The sequence below is a fragment of the Pezoporus flaviventris genome, unplaced genomic scaffold (genome assembly GCF_033815535.1).
Source record: "Pezoporus flaviventris isolate CSIRO_AGI_PZ_B2104156 unplaced genomic scaffold, CSIRO_AGI_Pfla_v1 ptg000739l, whole genome shotgun sequence".
Classification (NCBI taxonomy): Eukaryota; Metazoa; Chordata; class Aves; order Psittaciformes; family Psittacidae; genus Pezoporus; species Pezoporus flaviventris.
The window spans coordinates 32,802-60,706 of record NW_026893284.1 but is presented as its reverse complement, the minus strand read 5'-3'; the positions used below and the strand labels follow the sequence as shown (position 1 = coordinate 60,706).

The following is a 27,905-nucleotide window of genomic DNA, read 5'->3' as shown; positions in this document are numbered from 1 at the left end:
AAACATCGCTATCAGCTCTGTTCCCAGGCCGAAAGTCAAAACACAGCACTGCACCAGCTACCAAGAAGGAGAAAAATGACTGCTACTGCTGAACCCAGGACAGGGAGTAAGGGGGAAAAGCCTGGCAGATGTGCCCCATGGAGGGGAGCCACTGAACATGGGCAACTGAACCTTGCCTGCTTCTTCCATGCTGAGCTGTAACCGATCTCCTCATACATGGCCTCAGGGAAGGGCTCCCAAGCTCTCCCAGAGCTTCTGGACAGTGGCAGAACTGTCCCAGAACAGGCAGAGTGGGGACAGGAACCCACTCTGCTCCACCAGCTTTGGTCCTTTGGGCATTGCCTTAGCAGAGGGAAGTGACAAAGTCCCACAGTGTGCAGCCGAGAACTGGGGAACCCTCTGGCCCAGTCAGCTGCTGCCATTGTGGACACAAAAGCTGTGCTGCCCAGGAGGGTCCCGTCATGCAGGGGCTGGCAGATGGACACATAGTGGTTGTAGGGCGTGATGGTGAGAAGATAAAACTCGTGTGTGTTTGAGGAGAGAAAGAAAAAGACCTGGGCAGCACATCCCAGGAAGAAGGTGGCCCTGGTGTTCCAGAGGGACTTGGCAATGGCTTTAGTGACAGCGGTGGACATGGAGCACAGGTCCAGCAGGGGGAGGTCGAGGAGGAAGAAGTCCATGGGGTGTGAAGGCACTGGTTGCAGGCTGTGGTGGTGATGAGGAGTTCGTTGCCCAGGAGTACAGTCAGGTAGATGCCGAGGAAGAGTCAGACATCCAAGAGCTGCAGCTCCCATGTGCCTGCAAATGGCAGGAGGAGGAAGTGGGTGACGGAGCTGCCACTGGACATTTGCTTGAGCCTGTTATGGGGGGCTTTCCAAAAGGGAAAGGACAGTGACAATTTAGGGGAGAATTCTCTGGGGGAAACCTGATGCATTTCTCACAGAGCACCCTGAAACTGCCTCTTCTCTGGTTTCAGGAAGACTTTTGGCAGGTCCCTTCCATGAGCTCTGGTTGGTGCAGGCTGAGGGTGTCCCTGGAAGGAGGGGGCTCTGCTGGGGCTCTGGCAGAGCCAGTCCTGCCCTCCAGCAGTAAGGAAAGAGGAACACGGCAGGAGCGCATATGGGGCTGTTGTGTCAAATGAAATTCACACGAGATATCAAAGAGCTTTTCAGAAGATCTCACCTGTCCATCAGCTTTGGTCTCAGCTGCCCTGCGCTGGCTCTTTCAGCAGGGAGATGACTTCACCCAGGCTGCTCCAACTCGCAGCCCCTGGGGTGCAGGGACCCTACTTGGAATGACAACCCGCGGTACCCCTGGCTGCACAGCTGGCTGCACACCCCTGAAACCACCCCCGGGAGAAGGCAGGCATCACACACACCCCTTTGATGGTGCACTGGGGAATCCAATGCTTCTCCAGCCCCGCTACTGGGAAATTAAAAGAGGAAGCTCACAAGCCCCTGGCAGCCCCAAGGAGCTGTCCCAAGGATTGTGGGTGACCCACATCCGCTGCCTGCAGGCTGCCCTGTAGCCCTGTGAGCGGCTGCTGCTACCCATCCCCAAATGGACCTTCCTGCACACCTTACTTTAGAGACAGATCCTCTACACCACTCTGATCTGACAAACCATTTATTCCTCCTCCCCCATTTCTCTTTTTTACTTGTGTTCTTTTTCTTGTCTGGTTTCAGCTGAGGTTTTCTTGTTCTTCCATCTTTCCATGAACCTGCACTCGATAAATGCAGGTGTAGGCCGTGTTTCCCCAGTTGCTCTTCACAATAAGTTTGATGTGCGCAAAGGCTCTGTGTGTGTTCTGTGAAGAGAGTGACAAGAAAACTGAGGTGTTAAGTGTGACGGTGCAATTGACGTTTCTCCCCCTGCCTGCCCTGCTCCTGCTCAGGAACAAGCTTCCAAAAGTGGGTAGGAGTGGCTGTAGGCATCTGAGGCTCACTGCTGGTACCAGGGCTCCTGCAGAGACTGGAGGCACGGGAAGGGAGAAGACACCCTCTGGAACCTGGCCTGCTGGGGACTGCGCCTCCCTTCCCTTTGCCCCCTTCCCTCTGCAGCTTGCTGTGTGCTGACAGAGAGGCTGGGGAGGTCCTCCTATGCGTGAGACAGTTGGTGTGAAAGTCCATTAAGCTCCCGCCATGCTCTCTGCCTGCCTTCCTCCTGGCAGGTGTGAGGGCACCAGGAGAAAAGGGACGTGTTGTGCTGGGAGGAAAGGACACTGTCCAGCCTGTCAGCAGGCCAAAGGGTGGAGCGACAATGCTGTCCGGCAGCTTTCCCCACCAGGTATCCCTATTTCTCCTGGCACAAAGATGTTGCTTTGGTGGAGAGGCCATGTGTGCAGCTGGCTCTGCTGAAGGCAGCAGCTGCAGCCAGGGGTCTCTCAGGACTTAAGCTCCCACAGGAACAACCCTGCCCTTGCAAACCTGTTGCTGCTACCCCCACGGCATGCTACTCAGTCCTCCCAGCTCCACCAGGCCTCCTCGGCAGTGGTCTGGGCCCCTGCGCCAGGGGAGAGAGCATTCACGCTCTTCCTGCCACGGACTTGCAGGCACTGCTGGTTTTCTCTGGGCATCTTGCCTTCATGCACAGACTGTACCTTCAGAGGGAAGGTTTGAATAGCCTCTTTTGCCACGTTGTACACGAACATCCCAAGGAGAGTTTCCTCTTCTCTGTCTGCATTCAATCCCTCAAGGGAAAAGCACAAGGAGGAAGGAGAGAAGCTCAGACTTGTCCCGGCAAAGAGGATGTTTGTATGTGCTGGATCAGCATATACTGCATGGGCTGTTACCTACTGAGCCTCTCCTGGGGCTCTAGCAGTAGTTAAGCACTGTCTCCACCTTGTGTTTTATTCAAGAGCCCTGAGGTGCTCTCACCAGAATGAGTCTTGAGAGGGATGGAACCCCTAGAGCCCCTGAAGTATCCTGCAAGTGCACTGCAGGGCTTAGGAGAAAGCAGGACACAAATCTCCAAGGACTTGCTTGCACAAAGCTTGCACAAAGCAAGCAAGTTCCAGTCACGGCTTTGCCCCAGGGCCACGTGCCAGCCAGAAGCACCCAGCAGAGACTTACAAAGACAGCGATGTCTCGGGGGGCACTGGTGACGGTCCCAGATGGAGAGACCTCTTTGTAGGTGTGCTGCACACTGACAGCAGTCAGATGGACTCGTGCTGGCAACCTGATGACCACCTGGCCCTGGTGCCCTTGTAATGGCCAGCAGTTTCCTGGGGAAATATCCGGCTGCAATCAGAATGTGAGAGTTAATGAAACGTGAGCCCATGTTCAGTTCAACACAGCTGCTCATGTAGCCTGAAGCACAGGTGCTGGTGTGTCTGGGGGGTCTAGTCCATCTTGAAAATGAGGCTTGAAAATGAGACACAAGCAGCAGCCTCTCAGTATTATGAAAAGAGGAGAATACCTGTTACTAAGCCAACCTAGTCAGGCCCTTACAGACACAGCTCTCTGCCCAGTGGCTCTGCAGAGGACCCCCTGCCTCCCACCCCAGAAAGGAACTGCTAGGGCTGAGTATGGAAATGAGGTCACCAGGGAGAAAGTCGTTCACCCGGCTGTGACTGAGGACTGTGGGCAAGATGCTGCAGTTGAGCTCTGTTCCCCTCCTGAGGGGAGCCACTGCTTTCTATCGAGGCCAGCCCTGAGTCCAAGCTTTGGCTTCAGGCAACAGATCAGCACTGTGGGCTTGAGCATTACCACTGGACTGAGAGGACAATGCCCAAGGTCAGTCCCCAGCTTCTCAGGAAGGAAACATGCACTGGTGGTTTCTGCTACAATACCTCCAAAATCGTATCAGGAGGGTTGGGAGTGTGGAAGAACCATAAAACCCTGCAGCCCCAATTCTCTTTGCAGTCATAGGTCTTTGAAGTTCTCTGCATGTCAATGGTGGCACCTGTAAGGAAGGGAGAGCAGGTGACTGCACGAGGCCACCGAGTAGGAGGACCCTGTGCTCAGACGCCCTTTCTGATGCTGCTGGACAGCTCCACGTCTGTCAGTCCTCTCCTCATCTCCATGCTGGTAGGGGTGCCTAGCTGCGCAGGATGACAGCACCCATATGCCTGGTGTCTGCTCCTCTCAGCGCCACAAGTAGAAGGCCTGAGGGTGCTGGTGAATGAGGGCAGACCAAAGCTGAGGGCTTGCTGTGTGGGCAATAAAGGATAGGATGACCCATCCGTTCTCTTTCCAAATGCATTGATGAGGAAGAGAGCCCCTCCGTCAGCCCTGGAATGTGGGGGGGGCAGTGCCAGAGGCACCTGCGCAGAAGCGGGACCAGGAGGGAATCCAAGAGAGCCACTGCCACAGACATGCTCTCGGACCTCATGAAGCTCCCCTGCTTTCAGCTCCCCTGCTTAGGAGAGCAGCACCTGGAGGACATCCTCCTTTGGGGAGTGCTACAGACAAGTGCATGGCAAGGAGAATGGGCTGCTGTGTCCATACCAGAACTTTCCAGGGCCCAGTCAGATCTTCTGATGTAGACTTCCGAAGCCAACTCCAGGGCTGCCTGGTTCACCTCCTGCCTCTCCTGGGAAACACACAAACAAGCACAGAAAATGAGCACGTCAGCAGTCAGTTCAGCATGGCTACCAGCACCCAGAAAGGCAGAGGGTCAGTGTCAGAAACACAAGGCAAGCCTTGTCCAGTAAGCTGAGAGACTGCAGCTGACGTGAGCCACAAGCACAGTATATGTGGCCACGACCATGGGGTCCTCACTCCCTTGTTCCCACCTTCCATGCTCAGGCCATGTCCACAAAGGCTGGCCATGGGAGTGGGCCTGGGTCTCCCTGCTGCTCAGGGCCCAGCCAGAGCAGCCAAAGGTGCCCGTGCCAAGGGAAGAATGCTGGAAGATTCCTACTGCCTGAAGCACCAGTTAACCTGGGCCCAGAATAGGGCCTGGGCAGTGCCAAAGCTCACCCAGCAATCCCCTGGCACAAGCTGGCTTGCTGCGCTCAGCAGGCTGAGCCCACTACTAATCCCAGGTAGTGCTTCCTCAGGGCTTCTGCCCAGCCAAGCCTTCTTCTCCAAAATGCAGGGTTACCTTCTTCAAACGGCTTATCTCCACCTTCAGCTGAGCCACCTCCTCCAGCAGAAGCTGCAACTTTTGGGTCTGCTCTGTCAACAAGGTGTGCAAATTCCTGCAGGAACAGGAAAGCAGATGTTGTCAGAGAGCAGCCCATTCCCTCTGCAAGGAGCAGAGACACAGGGCTTTCTGGTTTGTGAATGCTTCCCTTGCTCCCCACGCTGAAAGAAAGGCAATGGCCAGAGGGAAGTACAGGAGCCGTGGCTGTTAGAAAAATGGGTGCAGGTAGCACGAGGTTGTCCTGGGTTCAGCCGTAGCAGGAATTTTTCTCCTTCTCAGTAGCTGGTGCAGCACTGTGGTTTTGATTTTCAGCCTGGGAACAGCGCTGATAACACCGCTGGTTTTAGTTGGTGCTCAGTAATGTTTACTCTGACCAAGGACATTCTGAGTCTCATGCTTTGCCAGGGAGGAGGGGAAGCCGGGAGGAAGCAGAGAGAGGACGCTGCACCCAAACTAGCCAAAGAGGTATTCCATACCACAGCACGTCATGCCCAGTATATAAACGGGGCAGTTACCCGGAAGGGCTAGATCACGGCTCTGGTCGGGCGGGGAACCATTAGCCGGTGGGGAGCGGTTGTATTCTCTTCCCTTGTTATTCCCTTTATCATTATTATTACTGGTGGTAGCAGCAGTGGTTTGTGCTACACCTTAGTTACTGGAGCGTTCTTGTCTCAACCCGCGGGAGTTACATTCTCTTGATTCTCCTCCCCATCCCTCGGGGAGCAGGGGGACAGAGAAGAGGGGGAGTGAGCGAGCGGCTGTGTGGTTCTGAGTTACGGGCTGGGCTTAAACCATGACAGGTTGGCTGATGCTGTTTGCATAGGTCCAATTCCAGCTCAGGAAACATCTCTTACCTCAGCATCTTTGTTTCTGCTGCGGCTGCCCGTGTCAGAGCCTGAAAGGGAAAAACTCTCTGTTAGAGTATCCACCACCAGAGCTGCTGGGGCTTCCCAGGAGAGGCTTCCCTAGGAAGCCCCGGCAAAAGCCACTGCTTCTTTGGCTCACTCTGTGTGGACACAGAAAAGCCCACGATTTAGCCAGCCACTGTCAGCAATGCTCCCTTGCAGGAGCTGCCTGTCCCAGAGGGTCCACCAACCTCTCTCTGTGCCTTTGCCTGCATTGTCCACGCTGGCAGTGAGGTCCCACAGTAAACACCAGCTGCAATTCACATCACCAAGAGACAGTCACTTGACCTGGGTTGCTAGTGGTCCCTGAAGCACCGTGGTCTCCTCCTGGTTGCCTTGTGGATGGGGCAGCAGCTAAGCTGAGGAGGTGGGGAACACAGGGTGCAGAGACAGGACGTGCCTCTGACTGGAAACCATCACCACAGGCTTCAGGGCATTGTGTAGCCATGAGCTTCAGGTGTGCTCGGTGACCCAGAGCTCTTTCCCATTTCCCCTTACTGCTCCTGTGAGCCCTGAGAGCAGGCTACATCAGCCAGGAGAGGTATCAGGAGGGGCATCAGTCACCCTGCACAGCCCCTCTGGGTATCCCCCAGTTCAGGCTTGGAAATACATGCTCCCTTCTCTCGCAGGCTTGCAGACTAAGCAAGCCCTTTGGTCCTGTGGCCAGTGCAGCAGCATGGCTGGGAGGCTACCAGTCTTACTGCTAGCTGAAAAGCAAGTCCTTGTCAAGGATGCACACCAGAAGCACTTGGACCATGCGAGTTTCCACACATATGGGCCAAAAAGAAAAGCTGGCACCCAGCACAACCAGGCTGTTACTCTCAAATGGTTGCTCACACAGACTCACCAAGAACCACTGGAAGCAAGAAGACAATGAATCTCAAGAACCTCTTCTTGTGCACGGCCATCTTTTGCCTGAAAAAGGAGGGTGTCCTATGTCTGTCAATGAGCCAGGTTTCGAGCAAACCAGCTGGATTACCACTTCCAGGCACGAAAGCCACTGTTTTGGAAGCCTGCTGCTGACAGACAGCTGCCAGGGAAGAGCCCAGGAGGGGCACTTTCTGTCCACACCTTTCAAAACTGCCAGCAGCTCTTCCCCCAAAGAAGAACTCCAGGACTCACTACTCCCCGAAAGTAAAGAGGTTGAGCAAATCAGGACTTCCGCCTCCGCACCCCTGCGTCTGGCTACACAGCAGGTTGTCCTACCATGACCAAAGTCTGGGCCTCTGGTGAATGTGTGGCAGGGAGACTGCCCAGTGGCTTTACTCTTGGCTCTCCCTGAGAACGGCCACAACATGAGCAGTGCTTGTGAGAGTGGGGAGCTGGCTGAGGAACACCCCTTGCTCTCCCCTTTGCTTGCACTGGCCCTCAGACATCTCCTTTCTCCCCGTGTCCAACACAGAAACACGGAGTACATACATACTCCTTTCCCCATCTCTGCTTGACAGCAAAGATGCAGCCTGCAGCGGAGGAACAGGAAGAAGCTGGCGGCGGCAGCAGCAGTCCCCATTGCTCGAAGCACAGCCGGCAGCACAGCCCAATTCTCACCCGCTCCCTCCCTGCACCCTGACCCCTGCAGCATGAGGCTACCGCCTCCCCAAAAGCCCAACAGCAGAAACAGGTAGTACGTACACAGTGAAGATGCACACGATCAGCAGGTATGTCCACAGGGATGCAAGGGTACCTGCCGCATGGCAAACAAGGCTGAAGACCGTCCCTGGGCAAAGAAACCAGGGAAAAGTTAGGCCTCTGTCTTGAGGTCTCTTCTCCAGGATGCTCAGCCAAGAGCGTTTTGGCTCCCTGCAGGGAGGCAAGCACCGAGGCCTAGGCACCACCTCTCTGGGGTGAAGAGCAGAGCAGCCTGCATTTCTCCAGCCACTTGTGAAATTTTGCCAGACTTCTGGCACAGTGCAGCGCTCGGAGTTCACCCCAAGGACTTTGCAGCAAGAGCCAGTGCTGAGCTTACTTGCAAGTGCAGTGGCCTTGTCATGACGCTTGGGTGGCCCTGGAGAGGATGAGCTGGGAGTGGACTGAGGAAGGCGTTTCACCAGCTCCACCTCTGTGAAAAGGCTCCTGTGGGAGGAAAACAAAAAAGATGCCGATTGCTCGCAGTGCTTGCTGGGAGAGCAAGCCATGCTTTCAGCCACGGCCCACCAGAAGGGGGGTGGGCAATGCACAGGGCTCTTGCGCAGAAGCGTCTGTCAGCTTCCCCATGCTGATCCGTGACCTGCTGGCTGTATTAGGCCGTGTCCCAGCTACCGTCCTAAGCTGATGCCCCATGCACGAGCAGCCAACTTCGTACCTACTCGCCTGGCTGTGGCTCCGCCCTGCAGCCTCTCGTGCTGACCGTTGGTCAGCTGTGGTCTCCAAGGAGACATTTAAGGTCCCTTGGATAATTTTATGCGGTGCCTTTCTGCTTGCCATCTCTGGGCAAAGGCAGCCTCCCTGCTCAGCTCTTCCTCCTAAGCCTCAGCAGTCTGGGCTCCTCAGGAAAACCAGTTCCAGCAGCAGCTCCACGCTGCCCTTCCACGGGAGTTTCCCTGCCCGGGGCAACAGTCACGTGCAGCTGTGGGCTCTTTCCCTGCCCCACAACGCTGTATGGGTGCCCAGTTCTGAGTCAAGATTGGCGGCTCTGATGTCACAGTGGGGCTCAGCAGGGCTCCCTCTGGGCTCCCCTGGGGCAACGTGGGGACTGGACCAGACTGGGGCCTGCAGTGTATGGGAAATGGGGTGGGCTGGAGCTGGGCATCGTGACCACCCCAGCACTTCCTGGCCCTAGGCAAATAAAGCTTATCAGTTACACACAGACCAGAGGGATGACAAGAACAAACATCTCTCCTGTTGCCATGGGAACTCTGTTGTCCCTGCAATTAGCTCCAACTGGCTGCCTGAGGACAAGCATCTGCTTCACGGTGTCCCTCCGGGTGGCCACATCCTGCTGAGGGACAGAGCTGGCCTGGCCAAGGATGAGGGCATTGAAGGGACATCCCTTGGGGACAAGGGCCTTGGGTGACCAGTGTCCGAGTGCCATCCAGGGAGCCAGAGCCTTGCTGGGGACAGAGTCATTGGGACCCACCATCTGGAGGCAGCTCTGCAGAGTGGGACTCCAGTGACCTGGGTGGGTATGGTGGCCCCAGGCAGTGGCAGGCTGGTGGTCAGGGCAGGGGATATTCTGCTCCGTTCTCTGCACTGGGGAGGCCATGGCTGTGGACTGCCCAAGACTGGGGACTACAGTGCATGGGAAATGGGGTGGGCTAGAGCTGGGCCTTCTGACCACCCCAGCACTCCTTCAAGCCAAACCCTCATCTCCCAGTGCCCAGCATTCACCAGTGCTCCCCATCGCCTCCTGTGACTGAAGATCCCAGTCACCCGGCAGTATCCCCACCTGCCAGTGCACCGCAGCTGTCTTCCCACCTCCCAGTGTTCCCTAATCCCGGGATCCTTCATGCCCCAGGAAGAGGGGTCATTCCCAGCCCCCTGGCTACCCAAGGAATGGAGAGGGGGCAGGGAGAGTCCTGCTCAGAGACCCCTGGTCTGAGGCTAGCAACATTCCTGGGGGAGTCCTGGGGGAAAACACAGTCCTGGGAGGCAGGCGGGGCTGGGAGATGGTAGTGCTGGGAGGTGAGGGGCACTGGGAGATAGGGGGATCTGGCTTTGGGGGCTGTTGGAAGGTGCTTTTGTGTTGGAGCAGTGGGCAGACACCATAGGACGCCTGGCTGTCAGGGGTCCTTTGTTCCCCTTCACCAGCCCCAGACGCCTGGGCACTTGCATGTCCAGCTGCCCCGTGCAGGAAGCTGGACTGATGCCAGCAAAGGTGGCTGAAGCCATGCTGGAGGCAGGGGTGACTCTGTGCCTAGGCCGGCTTGCTGCCAGGGCTGGTGTCTCTGCCAAGTCTGGCTTTGCCCTGGGGGCTCTCGGGGAGGGCAAGGAGGAGTCCTGGGAGGGATAAATCTGCCCCTCACCTTCTCCAGCCTCATCCAGGACTCACCACACCGCAGAGAAACATGAAGGTCGCAGTGCTCAGCATGGCCCTGCTCTTCACCATCCTGCTGTGCACCCCAGCAGATGCTCAGGTGAGTCCCCAGTGCCTCGTGGAGGGGCTCAAGGCTGGGAACAGGTCTTGGCTGCAAGATATCAGCTCCCCTGCAAGATGAAATCATAGTGGTGAGCATGAAACCCCTTGAGTTGGCTTCTCCCTTTCCCAAGCAAGAGGAAAGGGAGAAGCCCCAGGTGATGCAGCTTTCTGCCTTCCACAGTTCTGTTTCTTCCCAAGCTTCCACGCAGTATAGCTCCTGATACCCAGAGCCCAGCTTCTTCCCTGAATGGTCGGACCTATCTCCGCCCTAGGAGGGCCTGACCCATTCCTTCTCTCGGTGCCCCCACACCCCTCCCTTTGGGCCCCTTCGTGCTTTTGGTCCCCTCAGGCATCTCCTCCCTGGGATCTCCTCTCTATCCTACCTAGGGTCCCCAGATGCCCTCCCTTTGATCGTTCCCAATGCCTTTGGGACGTCGCCCCCCTCAGTCCTTTGCCTTTCATCCTGTCCACTGTGGTAATGTCCCCAAAAACGCTTCCTTGAACCCCAGCTCCAAACACTCTCCCAGTCCCCTCACTTTGGTCCTCTGCAGTCGTCCTTCTGCCTCTACCAACCACCACGCTTGAAGTCCCCGTATCTTCTGCACTTGAATTCCTCTACCCGACATTAACATCCCATACAGTCCTGTCCCTTCTGCGCCATCAGCCTGGTTAATTCACGCCAGTGCCCTGTCTTTGCGTCCCAGTCATCCCATCCCCTCTGGAGATCCCTAATTCCCCAGGCTGTCCTTCCCTCTGTCCTCACCCCTGGTCACTGCATGAACCGGTACCCCAGGTGCAACTTGGAGCAATGGGGTGGGGGGAGCAGAAGGGATCTTCCTGCTCAGACCAGAGGGAAGCCATGGGCCTGGGGAGGCTGGGGACCCCTGTACCCCACACAAAGCCCCACCAAGGTCCAATCCGGACAAGCTCTTTGCTCTCTTTCCCAGGCAGTCTTAGAAGAAAGTGGAGATGATAGCTTGAATGTAAGTACTGGGGTGGACTCAGAGGGCAACCAGTCTGGGGAACTGGATGGCAGTTTGCGCCTCCCATCCCTTGCTGGTCCCTTGCTGGTACTGGGACATGCCAGTGACCAGTGAGCTTTTGTGGTCTCTCTACAGGGGGAACTCAAAATAGAGGAAAGGAAGAAGCCTGAGGTAGGTACCATGAGTTCTGCTGTCCCCAGATGCTCCCCTCACGGCCACAACACTCCAGGACATCCCAGTGTGCCCCTGCGCAGCCCAGTGCATCCCACTACAACCCTCGAGAGCAGCCCACACCCCAGTGTTTTTCCAGGGAGGCCCCCTTCCCCTGGGTCCCCCTTGCACTCCCATCCATCCCATTACAACCCAGAGCACCCCAGGATGCCCCAATACACGGCCATGCACCCAGGTGGGCCCCTTCCCCAGGATCCCCACTGCTTTTCTCTGTGCCACCGTACAAATTCACATACCCAATTTCTCCCTGAAAGCACCTTCTCCAAGGACCCCATTGCTCACTGCCTTCCCTGCCTGCCAGTACACCCCAGTGCACCCAAGGGTGTCCCTAACCCTCCCTTTCTCCCCAGGTTCCTTTCGAGGTGCTTCTCCGCCAAAAACGCCTGGCTGTAGGTCTTCGTGTCTAGGTGAGCAGCATCAGGGCATTTCCAGCCCCACAAGGGATTCTGAGACCCAGGAAATCCCTGAGCCCTCAGGGGTGGCCAGAGCTTGGGTATGGAAGACGGAAACAGAGGGGACTGTCCATGATCCATGTGCCAGGGCAAGCTGGACAGAGCTGCCTTTCCTTGCACTCAGCGGGGCTCAGCAGACCCAGAGGATCACCGTGCCGGACAGGCAAGGGCTCTGGTGCCATGCAGACCCCCAGGATCACCGTGAGGGCTGGGCAGGGCTCCGGGAGGTTTCAAGGCATCCTGTTGTAAGGGATTCTGGGTGCCCTATGGATCTCACAAGAGCCAAGCCCTATCCTAGGCTTACTGGGGTCTCCCAATTCCCTTCTCCTTCCCCAGGTCTCTCTGAGAGACACTGGGGACAAGGCCCCTCTCATGTGCCAGCAGACACCATGGGCGACTGTTTCATTTTGGGATCTGTTTTTCAGGACCGGAAGTGGTGGTGACATCCTTATCGTGTCCCCCTCCAGCGGCATGAGGAGGTGGTCATCCCTGGAGGACCCCCCCCTGAGCCCTGGGGAGCCCTGGGCCATTTCCCTCTCATGATCAATAAACCCGTTCAGCAAAGCTGCGCTCTGTGTGCCTGTGTCTGTGGCCCTCTCCTCTGCCAGCGGCCGCATGCCTGGATCCTCTCTGGCTGCATCACCACAGTGAGCAGAGTGGCTGAGGGAGTGTGGGCTCCTGTGGTGTCTGTGTAAAGGAGATTCCCTTCCCACACACCGTGTGCCCCAGGTAAGGGCAGAGGAGGGCAAACTGGAGCGTCCCTCTGTCCTGGTTTAAACCCAGCTGGTAACTCAGCACCAGGCAGCCGCTCGCCCATCCCCTGGTGGGACGGTGACGGGAATCGGAAGAATAGAAAACCTGTACGTGGAGGTAAGAACAGTTTAATAATTGAAAGCAAGTAAAATACAGTGATAATATAAATAATACCAACAATAACAGAAATTATAATAATACTAGGAAGCAACAGAAAAAAAGAAATGAAAATCCAGAAAACACAAGTGTTGCCCAATACGATTGCTCAGCTTTGTAGGGTTTCCTAGTGTCATGAAATGTGGTGAGAGCATCTAGTACCTCCCTGCGGTACCTGAATAGAAACTTCCAAGCAGCAGCTTGTAGTTTTTACTGGAATCACTCCAATTCATCCTCGGGATACTCTCCCCGCTACCAGAATCTTCTCCCTACAGCTCCTACAATTTTCCACCAGCGCTCTTGTGTCTGCCAATCCTCCTTGCTATGTTGCTAACACTCTTCATATCCAAACCCCTCTACAGTTCATCCATCAACCTTCCCAAGCCTGTTTTTCCTGGTTGCCATTCATTTGGTTAGAGCTCTTGAAAACTAATCCGTTATTTGTTATGTGCTGACAGGCTCATGGGCTTTCAGATCATCTAAGGGCACAGTTTTCTAGTTTCCGTGTAGGCAGCAGTTGGTTGCGTATGTCTCTTTTTTATTCATAAAACAGCTTTAATTCTTGAGGGATGGGGAAACAGAAAATCTGACAAGGGCTCAAGCAGACACAGAGATGGCAATTTCGTGTTAGCTTTGCTTCCTGTAAGAAACTGATATAGCAAATCTTGGACAGCACAGAGATGTGATCATAAAACTGACTCTCCATGGGATAACGCTGTAGGAGAGAAAGGGGAAAAGATCCAATCGTCTGTTGGTATAACAAGCATCTGCAGAGCTAGGACTCCACCCGTGCTGTTTGAAATATTTATCCAAACTGACACTGTGTGCAGGCTATTTGCCTTTGTTTTATGACTGGAAGGTTAAAATATTGTAGTGAAGATAAAAGGGAAAAGGAAGATGTTAGAACCAGGGTCATGTAAGATAGATAATGTGTATTATGATATGATAGAAATGTGTACTTTTAGCTTAACTTAGGTAGAAGATAAAGAACAATGTTTGTGTTGTAAGTCTGTGGTGAGATAACAGGATTTAGTGGCCCCACTAAACATGAGGGAATTATTTCACACCACCCTTCTACTTATCAGTTAGAGACAGTGCCTCCCAAACATCTGCTGGTTTTGGATACTCCTTGTCTGCCCATCCTGTTTTGCTTGCAATAAATTTTGCACGAAGGTCACACTGTTCTGAATCTTTGCCAGCTATACGAAGAATTACAGATACGGCTGGTTTCAGCTAGTTTTGTGATTACTGGGGCATCCAACTGTGCCAAAGGTGAAAAGTACAATGAGCTTCCTAACGGTTCCACCGACACAGCAAGGCGCTCTCGCTTTGGCACATAAAACTGCACGTGCATTCTGCTTTCCTGGTGAGCACTTCCAGCTGTCCTGGGGCACGACCCACAGAGTGCAGACTTCCAGCCTCCGCTCAAACAGCCGAGATGCCAGGACAGGAAGCTATTGCTAGCCATCGCGCGCACACAACGTGAGCTCCACAGCAGTGCCACCAACACGGTAATCCGCCCGTGTTTTGGCACTTGAAACTGCATGTGCGTTCTACTTTGGTGAGCACTTTTGGCTGTCCTGGACCATGGCTTACACTTTCTCCGACAAAAAAGAAGAAACCTTCTCAAAAAAGAAAAAGATACGGCGTACAAACAGCCCCCATCCCCAGCCCACGGCTGTGTGCGCCAAGCTCCTGCCTGCGTGCAGCCGCCAGCACTGAGCGCGGGACTCGTCCCCCGGCAAGAGCAACCCCCCTTTCCTCGCGGGTGGCGGGAGACTCGCTTGCTGGGCTCGGGGAGCGAGCGCGCAGGCGCAGAGCATGAGGCCGCGGACCCCCGCCCCACCGCCCAGCTGCTCCGGGGCGGTGCTGCTCTCCGGGGACTGGGGCTGCCCCCAGCGGCCGGCGGGTCCGGAGCGGCAGCAGGGAGGGGGGTGTATACACAGGGCTCTGTGTGTGTGTGTATGTGTGTGTGTGTGTGTGTGTGCGCGTGTGCGTGTGCGCGTGTGCGTGCGCGTGTGTCCGTGTGTGCGTGTGTGCGCATGCCGCGGGGGGTGCTTGCGGGGGGTGGGTGTGGCGGCGTCTGCAGAATGCCAGATGCAAACGCTACTATATTTCAGTGTCAACCAAAACTAGGCTGACTAAATGAAACTTGATACCAGAGAGCTCTCGGCTGTCCTGCCGCGTGGCTCACAGAGCGTGAATGTCCAGCCCCTGCTCCCACAGCTGAAGAGCTACGACAGAAAGACGGTGCTGGGCATCACCTACACACGGGGAGGTCCGCAAGGGCGCCACCAACATGGCAATCTGCCCTGGCTTTGTGCATGTGTGTGTGCCGCGGGGGGCGGTGTGTGGGGGTGGGGTGCGCACGCCGCAGAATCCCAGGTGCATCAGCGCCTGTATTTCAGTGCGTCCCGGGTTCAGCAGCAGCAGCAGTCATTTTTCTGCACTGACGGTGCAGTGCTGTGTTTTCGAATTTAGTCTGGGAGCAGTGCTGATGATAACACAGTGATGCTTTTAGTTCTTGCTAAGTAATGTTTACTCCGATCAAGGACTTTCTCAGTCTCATGCTCTGCCAGTGAGGAGGGGCACGGGAAGCTAGGAGGAAGCAGAGACAGGAGACATGACCCAAACTACGGTATCGTGGTATTCTGTTGTGGTATTGTGGTGTTCCATCCCACAGCACGTCATGCCCACTACATAAACTCGGGGAACTATACAGAAGGCCTAGAAGGAGGAACGGGTGTGTGGAGACCAATGGTCAAGGATGATCCTCCCAAGAAAGTTGCTGCTCCAGTCCTTGGTGAGCAGCTTCCCAGATGGAGTGGAAGAGCTGATTTTACTCCAACTCCTGTGATAAGGAATACTAATCCCTTTCTAGTCTGCTGAACCCAGGACAAGAAGACATAAGTGGACAATCTTATGATCATTGGAGGGGCCCTGCCTCCAGCCATGTAGAGGAGCGGGAAAATCGGGTTTGCTGGACTGTGTGGATCAGATGGCCTGGCACATCAGTCCCACAGAAGTATAAGGCTTTGGTAAATACCAGTGCACAGTGCACCCTGACGCCACCAAACTGTTGAGGGGAGGAACCCATTTGTATCTCTGGAGTGACAGGAGGATCCCAAGAGTTGACTGTACTGGAGGCTGAAATCAGCCTAATTGTGAAGGAGTGGCAAAAGCACCCTATTGTGACGGGTTCAGAGGCTCCATGCGTCCTTGGCATAGACTGTCTGAGGAGATGGTACTTCAAAGACCCAGAAGGGTACCGGTGGGCTTTTGGTATAGCTGCCTTGGAGGAAATTAAGCTAGGCTGGGTGTCAGTGGGTGGGTGATGAGCAATTGTATTGTGCATCACTTGTGTTTATTGTTGGGTTTTTTCCTTATCCCCTTTTAGTTCTGTATTATCTCCCCTTGTTATTTCCCTTATCATTATTATTATTAGTGGTAGTAGTAGCAGTGTTATATTATACTTTAGTTATTGGAATGTTCTTACCTCAACTGATGGGATTTACATTTTTTCAGTTCTCCCCATCGCTCCAGGAGTGGGGAAAAGGGAAGAACTGGGGGGGGGGGGGGGGGGGGGGGGGGGGAATGAGCTAGCAGCTGCATGGGTCTGAGTTACCAACTGGGCTTAAACCACAACACACAGAGAAGAAGTTGCTGCAGAATCATTTATTTCCCTTAAGTACAGTGAGAGCCCCCACTGACACAAAGTCTGCAGGTCACACAAGATGGGCAGATACTGAAGTAGCAGGGGATGAAAATTGACATGTCTTAGAGGACAACATCACAAGTGGAAAAAGGAAAACAAATGTAAAGGAGGAAAGACAGACATGGCCTGTCATGACCTACACTTGGAGCCCTTTGCAGAGGAAAGCAGGCAGTGTATGGCTGCTGAAACACATCCAGTCATCAGCATCCCCAGAACATCCTTGAGCTCCTAGTTCCTCAGGCTGAAGAGGAGGGGGTTCACTGTTGGAGGCACCACCGAGTACAGCACGACACCACCAGATCTAGGGATGGGGAGGAGCTGGAGGGGTGCTTCAGGTAGGCAAATGTGCCAGTGCTGACAAAGAGGGAGACCACGGCCAGCTGAGGGAGGCGCATGGAAAAGGCTTTGTGGCATCCCTGCTCAGAGGGGATCCTCAGCACGGCCCTGAAGGTCTGCACATAGTACCCCACAGCGAAAACAAAACACCCACATGTTATAGAGGTACCAACCACAAGAAGCCCAGCTTTTCTGAGATATGATTCTGAGCAGGAGAGCTTGAGGATCTGGGAAAATTCACAGAAGCACTGCTCCACAGCATTGCCTTGGCAGAAAGGTAAAGAAAATGTATTAGCTGTTTGCAGCCCTGCACAGAGAAACCCACTGCCTCATGCAGCTGCTGCTATGTGGACACAAGCTCTGCTGCCCTGAAGGGTCCTGTAGTGCAGGGATTTGCAAATGGCCACGTAGTGGCCATAGGACATGACATTGAGAAGAGAAAATTCTGCTGAAATAAAAAAGACAAACAGAAGAACCTGTGCAGCACATCCCAGGTAGAAGATGGCCCCGGTGTTCTGGAGGGAATTGGCCATGGATTTAGGGACAATGGTAGAGGTGGAGCCCAGGTCCAGGAGGGAGGGGCTGAGGAGGAAGAAGTACATGGGGGTGTGGAGGTGCTGGTCGCAGGCTGTGCTGCTGCTGCTGAGGCCGTTGCGCAGGAGCGCAGCCAGGAGTATGCCCCGGAAGAGCCAGAAGTTCCGGAGCTGCAGCTCCCGCTTGTCTGAGAATGGCAGGAGGAGGAGCTGGGTGATGGAGCTGCTGTTGGACATTTACTGCCTCTGGGCATGGGGCGCTGTCATCGGAGAAAAAGGCAGTGACAGGTTAGGACAGGAGGGATGTCCGATACAGAAGTTCAATTTACACACGACTCTGCTCCCACTGCCCAACCTACTCACCAAGAGTAAAAAAACATCAATGCTCAGGATCCTTCCCTAGCAGGTAAATGCTGCCTCAGTGTCTTTCAGAAGGATGCTCTGAAGAAGTGCTCAGAGGGACTGGAAATTGGAGCAGCATCACCCACAAAGCACTTTAACACAGGGTTAAAGTACTTTTAGACTAACTTAGGTCGAAGATAAAGAACAATGTTTGCCTGGCAGAACGAGTTGCTGAATGTGCATTTGCCTTTTGCTGTGTGTTGCTGTGTGCATGCCTGGGCACCTTTAGCTAAAGTCCCCCTGTCACAGCGGCATGCTTGATGGAAAACTCCCGTGTTACCAGGACATTGCTAATGGTCTGCTGCTGTTACTGACTGGCATTTCTCCCCTCTTTGGTGAGGAAGGTAAAGGCAAGAGAGACAAAGCCAAGGGGCAGATAAAATACATCCCTCAAGGGCTTTTAGAAGGCCTCCCAAAGGAAAGATCTAGTCTCTGATACAGACTGGACTGACATGCCCTGTCCATGTGGCAGGGCAAGCTCATGGCTGGAACTGAGCTGGCACTGGAACTGGTTCCAAGTCCAGAGCCCTCCTAGCTCCAGCCAGACATTGCTGGATGTCCCTGCTTTGACAGCTGATCCCCAGTGTGTGAGAAGTGTCTGATCCACCGTCTGCTTATGCCCTTTGAACAGCTTGTGATGTGTGAGCGCGCATCAGCATTGAATAGCTGAGCTAGTGAAAGGCAAAGATGTGTTCCTTGGCCTCCCTCTGGGCCAAGGCAGGGGAGCAGGCCTGCTATGCTGTGGCTGGTCACTCTGCTAAGGTGGTCGTGTGTTCTCAGAAGCCCCAACAGAAGGTGGGGATGCTCAAGGGCTGGTAGCTGCAAAGCAGAGGAGGAGGGGCGGGCAGACTGCCTTACCTTACCCAGGTAGTAGTCCTGGTTTTGGCTGAGTTCATTCTCTTCCCTGTAGCTGGTGCAGTGCTCTCTTTTGGCTTTAGTCTGAGAACAATGCTGGTAACACACCAGTGGTTTAGTTGTTGCTGGGTAGCACTTACCCTGATCAAGGACTTTTCAGTCTCTCATGCTCTGCCAGTGAGGAGGGGCACAAGAAGCCAGGAGGAACCTGACCTGAACTAGCCACAGAGGTATTCCAGACCACAGCATGTTATGACCCGTATAGAAACTGGGGGAGTTGGACAGAAAGGACCGTTTGATGCTGGATCAGGCTGGGTATTGGTCAGCGGGTGCTGAGCAATTGTATTGGGCAACACTTGTGTTTTCTGGATTTTCATTTCTTTTTTTTTCTGTTGCTTCCTAGTATTATTATCATTTCTGTTATTGTTGGTATTATTTATATTATCACTGTATTTTACTTGCTTTCAATTATTAAACTGTTCTTATCTCCACGTACAGGTTTTCTATTCTTCCGATTCCCACCACCGTCCCACCAGGGGATGGGCGAGCGGCTGCCTGGTGCTGAGTTACCAGCTGGGTTTAAACCAGGACAGAGGGACGCTCCAGCCAGGCGTCCTATGGTGTCTGCCCACTGCTCCAACACAAAAGCACCTTCCAACAGCCCCCAAAGCCAGATCCCCCTATCTCCCAGTGCCCCTCACCTCCCAGCACTACCATCTCCCAGCCCCGCCTGCCTCCCAGGACTGTGTTTTCCCCCAGGACTCCCCCAGGAATGTTGCTAGCCTCAGACCAGGGGTCTCTGAGCAGGACTCTCCCTGCCCCCTCTCCATCCCTTGGGTAACCAGGGGGCTGGGAATGACCCCTCTTCCTGGGGCATGAAGGATCCCGGGATTAGGGAACACTGGGAGGTGGGAGGACAGCTGCGGTGCACTGGCAGGTGGGGATACTGCCGGGTGACTGGGATCTTCAGTCACAGGAGGCGATGGGGAGCACTGGTGAATGCTGGGCACAGGGAGATGAGGGTTCGGCTTGAAGGAGTGCTGGGGTGGTCAGAAGGCCCAGCTCCAGCCCACCCCATTTCCCATGCACTGTAGTCCCCAGTCTTGGGCAGTCCACAGCCATGGCCTCCCCAGTGCAGAGAACGGAGCAGAATATCCCCTGCCCTGACCACCAGCCTGCCACTGCCTGGGGCCACCATACCCACCCAGGTCACTGGAGTCCCACTCTGCAGAGCTGCCTCCAGATGGTGGGTCCCAATGACTCTGTCCCCAGCAAGGCTCTGGCTCCCTGGGTGGCACTCGGACACTGGTCACCCAAGGCCCTTGTCCCCAAGGGATGTCCCTTCAATGCCCTCATCCTTGGCCAGGCCAGCTCTGTCCCCGAGCAGGATGTGGCCACCCGGAGGGACACCGTGAAGCAGATGCTTGTCCTCAGGCAGCCACTTGGAGCTAATTGCAGGGACAACAGAGTTCCCATGGCAACAGGAGAGATGTTTGTTCTTGTCATCCCTCCTGTCTGTGTGTAGCTGATAAGCTTTATTTGCCTAGGGCCAGGAAGTGCTGGGGTGGTCACGGTGCCCAGCTCCAGCCCACCCCATTTCCCATACCCTGCAGGCCCCAGTCTGGTCCAGTCCCCATGTTGCCCCAGGGGAGCCCAGAGGGAGCCCTGCTCAGCCCCACTGTGACATCAGAGCCGCCAATCTTGACGCAGAACTGGGCACCCATACAGCGTTGTGGGGCAGGGAAAGAGCCCACAGCTGCACGTGACTGTTGCCCGGGGCAGGGACACTCCCGTGGAAGGGCGGCGTGGAGCTGCTGCTGGAACTGGTTTTGCCTGAGGAGCCCAGACTGCTGAGGCTTAGGAGGAAGAACTGAGCAGGGAGGCTGCCTTTGCCCAGAGATGGCAAGGAGAAAGGCACCGTGGAAAAGAGACCAAGAGACCTTAAATGTCTCCTTTGAGACCACAGCTGACCAACGGTCAGCACGAGATGCTGCAGGGCGGAGCCACAGCCAGGCGAGTAGGTACGAAGTTGGCTGCTCATGCATGGGGCATCAGCTTAGGACGGTAGCTGGGACACGGCCTAATACAGCCAGCAGGTCACGGATCAGCATGGGGAAGCTGACAGACGCTTCTGCGCAAGAGCCCTGTGCATTGCCCACCCCCTTTCTGGTGGGCCGTGGCTGAAAGCATGGCTTGCTCTCCCAGCAAGCACTGAGAGCAATCGGCATCTTTTTTGTTTTCCTCCCACAGGAGCCTTTTCACAGAGGTGGAGCTGGTGAAACGCCTTCCTCAGTCCACTCCCAGCTCATCCTCTCCAGGGCCACCAAAGCGTCATGACAAGGCCACTGCACTTGCAAGTAAGCTCAGCACTGGCTCTTGCTGCAAAGTCCTTGGGGTGAACTCCGAGCGCTGCACTGTGCCAGAAGTCTGGCAAAATGTCACAAGTGGCTGGAGAAATGCAGGCTGCTCTGCTCTTCACCCCAGAGAGGTGGTGCCTAGGCCTCGGTGCTTGCCTCCCTGCAGGGAGCCAAAACGCTCTTGGCTGAGCATCCTGGAGAAGAGACCTCAAGACAGAGGCCTAACTTTTCCCTGGTTTCTTTGCCCAGGGACGGTCTTCAGCCTTGTTTGCCATGCGGCAGGTACCCTTGCATCCCTGTGGAGATACCTGCTGATCGTGTGCATCTTCACTGTGTACGTACTACCTGTTTCTGCTGTTGGGCTTTTGGGGAGGCGGTAGCCTCATGCTGCAGGGGTCAGGGTGCAGGGAGGGAGCGGGTGAGAATTGGGCTGTGCTGCCGGCTGTGCTTCGAGCAATGGGGACTGCTGCTGCCGCCGCCAGCTTCTTCCTGTTCCTCCGCTGCAGGCTGCATCTTTGCTGTCAAGCAGAGATGGGGAAAGGAGTATGTATGTACTCCGTGTTTCTGTGTTGGACACGGGGAGAAAGGAGATGTCTGAGGGCCAGTGCAAGCAAAGGGGAGAGCAAGGGGTGTTCCTCAGCCAGCTCCCCACTCTCACAAGCACTGCTCATGTTGTGGCCGTTCTCAGGGAGAGCCAAGAGTAAAGCCACTGGGCAGTCTCCCTGCCACACATTCACCAGAGGCCCAGACTTTGGTCATGGTAGGACAACCTGCTGTGTAGCCAGACGCAGGGGTGCGGAGGCGGAAGTCCTGATTTGCTCAACCTCTTTACTTTCGGGGAGTAGTGAGTCCTGGAGTTCTTCTTTGGGGGAAGAGCTGCTGGCAGTTTTGAAAGGTGTGGACAGAAAGTGCCCCTCCTGGGCTCTTCCCTGGCAGCTGTCTGTCAGCAGCAGGCTTCCAAAACAGTGGCTTTCGTGCCTGGAAGTGGTAATCCAGCTGGTTTGCTCGAAACCTGGCTCATTGACAGACATAGGACACCCTCCTTTTTCAGGCAAAAGATGGCCGTGCACAAGAAGAGGTTCTTGAGATTCATTGTCTTCTTGCTTCCAGTGGTTCTTGGTGAGTCTGTGTGAGCAACCATTTGAGAGTAACAGCCTGGTTGTGCTGGGTGCCAGCTTTTCTTTTTGGCCCATATGTGTGGAAACTCGCATTGTCCAAGTGCTTCTGGTGTGCATCCTTGACAAGGACTTGCTTTTCAGCTAGCAGTAAGACTGGTAGCCTCCCAGCCATGCTGCTGCACTGGCCACAGGACCAAAGGGCTTGCTTAGTCTGCAAGCCTGCGAGAGAAGGGAGCATGTATTTCCAAGCCTGAACTGGGGGATACCCAGAGGGGCTGTGCAGGGTGACTGATGCCCCTCCTGATACCTCTCCTGGCTGATGTAGCCTGGTCTCAGGGCTCACAGGAGCAGTAAGGGGAAATGGGAAAGAGCTCTGGGTCACCGAGCACACCTGAAGCTCATGGCTACACAATGCCCTGAAGCCTGTGGTGATGGTTTCCAGTCAGAGGCACGTCCTGTCTCTGCACCCTGTGTTCCCCACCTCCTCAGCTTAGCTGCTGCCCCATCCACAAGGCAACCAGGAGGAGACCATGGTGCTTCAGGGACCACTAGCAACCCAGGTCAAGTGACTGTCTCTTGGTGATGTGAATTGCAGCTGGTGTTTACTGTGGGACCTCACTGCCAGCGTGGACAATGCAGGCAAAGGCACAGAGAGAGGTTGGTGGACCCTCTGGGACAGGCAGCTCCTGCAAGGGAGCATTGCTGACAGTGGCTGGCTAAATCGTGGGCTTTTCTGTGTCCCCACAGAGTGAGCCAAAGAAGCAGTGGCTTTTGCCGGGGCTTCCTAGGGAAGCCTCTCCTGGGAAGCCCCAGCAGCTCTGGTGGTGGATACTCTAACAGAGAGTTTTTCCCTTTCAGGCTCTGACACGGGCAGCCGCAGCAGAAACAAAGATGCTGAGGTAAGAGATGTTTCCTGAGCTGGAATTGGACCTATGCAAACAGCATCAGCCAACCTGTCATGGTTTAAGCCCAGCCCGTAACTCAGAACCACACAGCCGCTCGCTCACTCCCCCTCTTCTCTGTCCCCCTGCTCCCCGAGGAATGGGGAGGAGAATCAAGAGAATGTAACTCCCGCGGGTTGAGACAAGAACGCTCCAGTAACTAAGGTGTAGCACAAACCACTGCTGCTACCACCAGTAATAATAATGATAAAGGGAATAACAAGGGAAGAGAATACAACCGCTCCCCACCGGCTAATGGTTCCCAGCCCGACCAGAGCCGTGATCTAGCCCTTCCGGGTAACTGCCCCGTTTATATACTGGGCATGACGTGCTGTGGTATGGAATACCTCTTTGGCTAGTTTGGGTGCAGCGTCCTCTCTCTGCTTCCTCCCGGCTTCCCCTCCTCCCTGGCAAAGCATGAGACTCAGAATGTCCTTGGTCAGAGTAAACATTACTGAGCACCAACTAAAACCAGCGGTGTTATCAGCGCTGTTCCCAGGCTGAAAGTCAAAACCACAGTGCTGCACCAGCTACTGAGAAGGAGAAAAATTCCTGCTACGGCTGAACCCAGGACAACCTCGTGCTACCTGCACCCATTTTTCTAACAGCCACGGCTCCTGTACTTCCCTCTGGCCATTGCCTTTCTTTCAGCGTGGGGAGCAAGGGAAGCATTCACAAACCAGAAAGCCCTGTGTCTCTGCTCCTTGCAGAGGGAATGGGCTGCTCTCTGACAACATCTGCTTTCCTGTTCCTGCAGGAATTTGCACACCTTGTTGACAGAGCAGACCCAAAAGTTGCAGCTTCTGCTGGAGGAGGTGGCTCAGCTGAAGGTGGAGATAAGCCGTTTGAAGAAGGTAACCCTGCATTTTGGAGAAGAAGGCTTGGCTGGGCAGAAGCCCTGAGGAAGCACTACCTGGGATTAGTAGTGGGCTCAGCCTGCTGAGCGCAGCAAGCCAGCTTGTGCCAGGGTATTGCTGGGTGAGCTTTGGCACTGCCCAGGCCCTTCTCTGGGCCCAGGTTAACTGGTGCTTCAGGCAGTAGGAATCTTCCAGCATTCTTCCCTTGGCACGGGCACCTTTGGCTGCTCTGGCTGGGCCCTGAGCAGCAGGGAGACCCAGGCCCACTCCCATGGCCAGCCTTTGTGGACATGGCCTGAGCATGGAAGGTGGGAACAAGGGAGTGAGGACCCCATGGTCGTGGCCACATATACTGTGCTTGTGGCTCACGTCAGCTGCAGTCTCTCAGCTTACTGGACAAGGCTTGCCTTGTGTTTCTGACACTGACCCTCTGCCTTTCTGGGTGCTGGTAGCCATGCTGAACTGACTGCTGACGTGCTCATTTTCTGTGCTTGTTTGTGTGTTTCCCAGGAGAGGCAGGAGGTGAACCAGGCAGCCCTGGAGTTGGCTTCGGAAGTCTACATCAGAAGATCTGACTGGGCCCTGAAAAGTTCTGGTATGGACACAGCAGCCCATTCTCCTTGCCATGCACTTGTCTGTAGCACTCCCCAAAGGAGGATGTCCTCCAGGTGCTGCTCTCCTAAGCAGGGGAGCTGAAAGCAGGGGAGCTTCATGAGGTCCGAGAGCATGTCTGTGGCAGTGGCTCTCTTGGATTCCCTCCTGGTCCCGCTTCTGCGCTGGTGCCTCTGGCACTGCCCCCCCCACATTCCAGGGCTGACGGAGGGGCTCTCTTCCTCATCAATGCATTTGGAAAGAGAACGGATGGGTCATCCTTTATTGCCCACACAGCAAGCCCTCAGCTTTGGTCTGCCCTCATTCACCAGCACCCTCAGGCCTTCTACTTGTGGCGCTGAGAGGAGCAGACACCAGGCATATGGGTGCTGTCATCCTGCGCAGCTAGGCACCCCTACCAGCATGGAGATGAGGAGAGGACTGACAGACGTGGAGCTGTCCAGCAGCATCAGAAAGGGCGTCTGAGCACAGGGTCCTCCTACTCGGTGGCCTCGTGCAGTCACCTGCTCTCCCTTCCTTACAGGTGCCACCATTGACATGCAGAGAACTTCAAAGACCTATGACTGCAAAGAGAATTGGGGCTGCAGGGTTTTATGGTTCTTCCACACTCCCAACCCTCCTGATACGATTTTGGAGGTATTGTAGCAGAAACCACCAGTGCATGTTTCCTTCCTGAGAAGCTGGGGACTGACCTTGGGCATTGTCCTCTCAGTCCAGTGGTAATGCTCAAGCCCACAGTGCTGATCTGTTGCCTGAAGCCAAAGCTTGGACTCAGGGCTGGCCTCGATAGAAAGCAGTGGCTCCCCTCAGGAGGGGAACAGAGCTCAACTGCAGCATCTTGCCCACAGTCCTCAGTCACAGCCGGGTGAACGACTTTCTCCCTGGTGACCTCATTTCCATACTCAGCCCTAGCAGTTCCTTTCTGGGGTGGGAGGCAGGGGGTCCTCTGCAGAGCCACTGGGCAGAGAGCTGTGTCTGTAAGGGCCTGACTAGGTTGGCTTAGTAACAGGTATTCTCCTCTTTTCATAATACTGAGAGGCTGCTGCTTGTGTCTCATTTTCAAGCCTCATTTTCAAGATGGACTAGACCCCCCAGACACACCAGCACCTGTGCTTCAGGCTACATGAGCAGCTGTGTTGAACTGAACATGGGCTCACGTTTCATTAACTCTCACATTCTGATTGCAGCCGGATATTTCCCCAGGAAACTGCTGGCCATTACAAGGGCACCAGGGCCAGGTGGTCATCAGGTTGCCAGCACGAGTCCATCTGACTGCTGTCAGTGTGCAGCACACCTACAAAGAGGTCTCTCCATCTGGGACCGTCACCAGTGCCCCCCGAGACATCGCTGTCTTTGTAAGTCTCTGCTGGGTGCTTCTGGCTGGCACGTGGCCCTGGGGCAAAGCCGTGACTGGAACTTGCTTGCTTTGTGCAAGCTTTGTGCAAGCAAGTCCTTGGAGATTTGTGTCCTGCTTTCTCCTAAGCCCTGCAGTGCACTTGCAGGATACTTCAGGGGCTCTAGGGGTTCCATCCCTCTCAAGACTCATTCTGGTGAGAGCACCTCAGGGCTCTTGAATAAAACACAAGGTGGAGACAGTGCTTAACTACTGCTAGAGCCCCAGGAGAGGCTCAGTAGGTAACAGCCCATGCAGTATATGCTGATCCAGCACATACAAACATCCTCTTTGCCGGGACAAGTCTGAGCTTCTCTCCTTCCTCCTTGTGCTTTTCCCTTGAGGGATTGAATGCAGACAGAGAAGAGGAAACTCTCCTTGGGATGTTCGTGTACAACGTGGCAAAAGAGGCTATTCAAACCTTCCCTCTGAAGGTACAGTCTGTGCATGAAGGCAAGATGCCCAGAGAAAACCAGCAGTGCCTGCAAGTCCGTGGCAGGAAGAGCGTGAATGCTCTCTCCCCTGGCGCAGGGGCCCAGACCACTGCCGAGGAGGCCTGGTGGAGCTGGGAGGACTGAGTAGCATGCCGTGGGGGTAGCAGCAACAGGTTTGCAAGGGCAGGGTTGCTCCTGTGGGAGCTTAAGTCCTGAGAGACCCCTGGCTGCAGCTGCTGCCTTCAGCAGAGCCAGCTGCACACATGGCCTCTCCACCAAAGCAACATCTTTGTGCCAGGAGAAATAGGGATACCTGGTGGGGAAAGCTGCCGGACAGCATTGTCGCTCCACCCTTTGGCCTGCTGACAGGCTGGACAGTGTCCTTTCCTCCCAGCACAACACGTCCCTTTTCTCCTGGTGCCCTCACACCTGCCAGGAGGAAGGCAGGCAGAGAGCATGGCGGGAGCTTAATGGACTTTCACACCAACTGTCTCACGCATAGGAGGACCTCCCCAGCCTCTCTGTCAGCACACAGCAAGCTGCAGAGGGAAGGGGGCAAAGGGAAGGGAGGCGCAGTCCCCAGCAGGCCAGGTTCCAGAGGGTGTCTTCTCCCTTCCCGTGCCTCCAGTCTCTGCAGGAGCCCTGGTACCAGCAGTGAGCCTCAGATGCCTACAGCCACTCCTACCCACTTTTGGAAGCTTGTTCCTGAGCAGGAGCAGGGCAGGCAGGGGGAGAAACGTCAATTGCACCGTCACACTTAACACCTCAGTTTTCTTGTCACTCTCTTCACAGAACACACACAGAGCCTTTGCGCACATCAAACTTATTGTGAAGAGCAACTGGGGAAACACGGCCTACACCTGCATTTATCGAGTGCAGGTTCATGGAAAGATGGAAGAACAAGAAAACCTCAGCTGAAACCAGACAAGAAAAAGAACACAAGTAAAAAAGAGAAATGGGGGAGGAGGAATAAATGGTTTGTCAGATCAGAGTGGTGTAGAGGATCTGTCTCTAAAGTAAGGTGTGCAGGAAGGTCCATTGGGGGATGGGTAGCAGCACCCGCTGACAGGGCTACAGGGCAGCCTGCAGGCAGCGGATGTGGGTCACCCACAATCCTTGGGACAGCTCCTTGGGGCTGCCAGGGGCTTGTGAGCTTCCTCTTTTAATTTCCCAGTAGCGGGGCTGGAGAAGCATTGGATTCCCCAGTGCACCATCAAAGGGGTGTGTGTGATGCCTGCCTTCTCCCGGGGGTGGTTTCAGGGGTGTGCAGCCAGCTGTGCAGCCAGGGGTACCGCGGGTTGTCATTCCAAGTAGGGTCCCTGCACCCCAGGGGCTGCGAGTTGGAGCAGCCTGGGTGAAGTCATCTCCCTGCTGAAAGAGCCAGCGCAGGGCAGCTGAGACCAAAGCTGATGGACAGGTGAGATCTTCTGAAAAGCTCTTTGATATCTCGTGTGAATTTCATTTGACACAACAGCCCCATATGCGCTCCTGCCGTGTTCCTCTTTCCTTACTGCTGGAGGGCAGGACTGGCTCTGCCAGAGCCCCGGCAGAGCCCGCTCCTTCCAGGGACACCCTCAGCCTGCACCAACCAGAGCTCATGGAAGGGACCTGCCAAAAGTCTTCCTGAAACCAGAGAAGAGGCAGTTTCAGGGTGCTCAGTGAGAAATGCATCAGGTTTCCCCCAGAGAATTCTCCCCTAAATTGTCACT

At 55.0% G+C, this 27,905-nt stretch overlaps 2 protein-coding genes and 1 pseudogene across 4 annotated transcripts; 1 reads left to right on the top strand and 2 right to left on the bottom strand.

The window, feature by feature from the left end:
* Positions 1-1,613: 1,613 nt before the first annotated feature.
* On the bottom strand, positions 1,614-4,022 carry LOC133264302 (sperm-associated antigen 4 protein-like). 2 transcript variants are annotated; one of them, XM_061444248.1, is made up of 4 exons: positions 3,791-4,022; positions 3,072-3,239; positions 2,600-2,689; positions 1,614-1,807 (listed from the first exon to the last, which is right to left on the bottom strand). In XM_061444248.1, exons 1-4 carry the CDS (start codon positions 3,887-3,889, stop codon positions 1,682-1,684), a joined length of 483 nt encoding a protein of 160 aa, XP_061300232.1. In that variant the 5' UTR covers positions 3,890-4,022; the 3' UTR covers positions 1,614-1,681. The 2 variants fall into 2 exon arrangements, with proteins under 2 accessions (XP_061300232.1, XP_061300233.1); XM_061444249.1 differs by lacking the exon at positions 2,600-2,689.
* Positions 4,023-16,372: 12,350 nt separating this feature from the next.
* On the bottom strand, positions 16,373-17,464 carry LOC133264297 (olfactory receptor 14A16-like; annotated as a pseudogene).
* Positions 17,465-22,707: 5,243 nt separating this feature from the next.
* On the top strand, positions 22,708-27,474 carry LOC133264299 (sperm-associated antigen 4 protein-like). Of its 2 annotated transcripts, XM_061444244.1 has the most exons (7): positions 22,708-22,858; positions 23,658-23,754; positions 24,268-24,352; positions 24,893-25,005; positions 25,557-25,724; positions 26,107-26,196; positions 26,989-27,474. In XM_061444244.1, the coding sequence occupies exons 1-7, from the start codon at positions 22,851-22,853 to the stop codon at positions 27,112-27,114; spliced, it is 687 nt and encodes a 228-aa protein (XP_061300228.1). In that variant the 5' UTR covers positions 22,708-22,850; the 3' UTR covers positions 27,115-27,474. The 2 variants fall into 2 exon arrangements, with proteins under 2 accessions (XP_061300228.1, XP_061300229.1); XM_061444245.1 differs by lacking the exon at positions 26,107-26,196.
* The last annotated feature ends 431 nt before the right edge of the window (positions 27,475-27,905 follow it).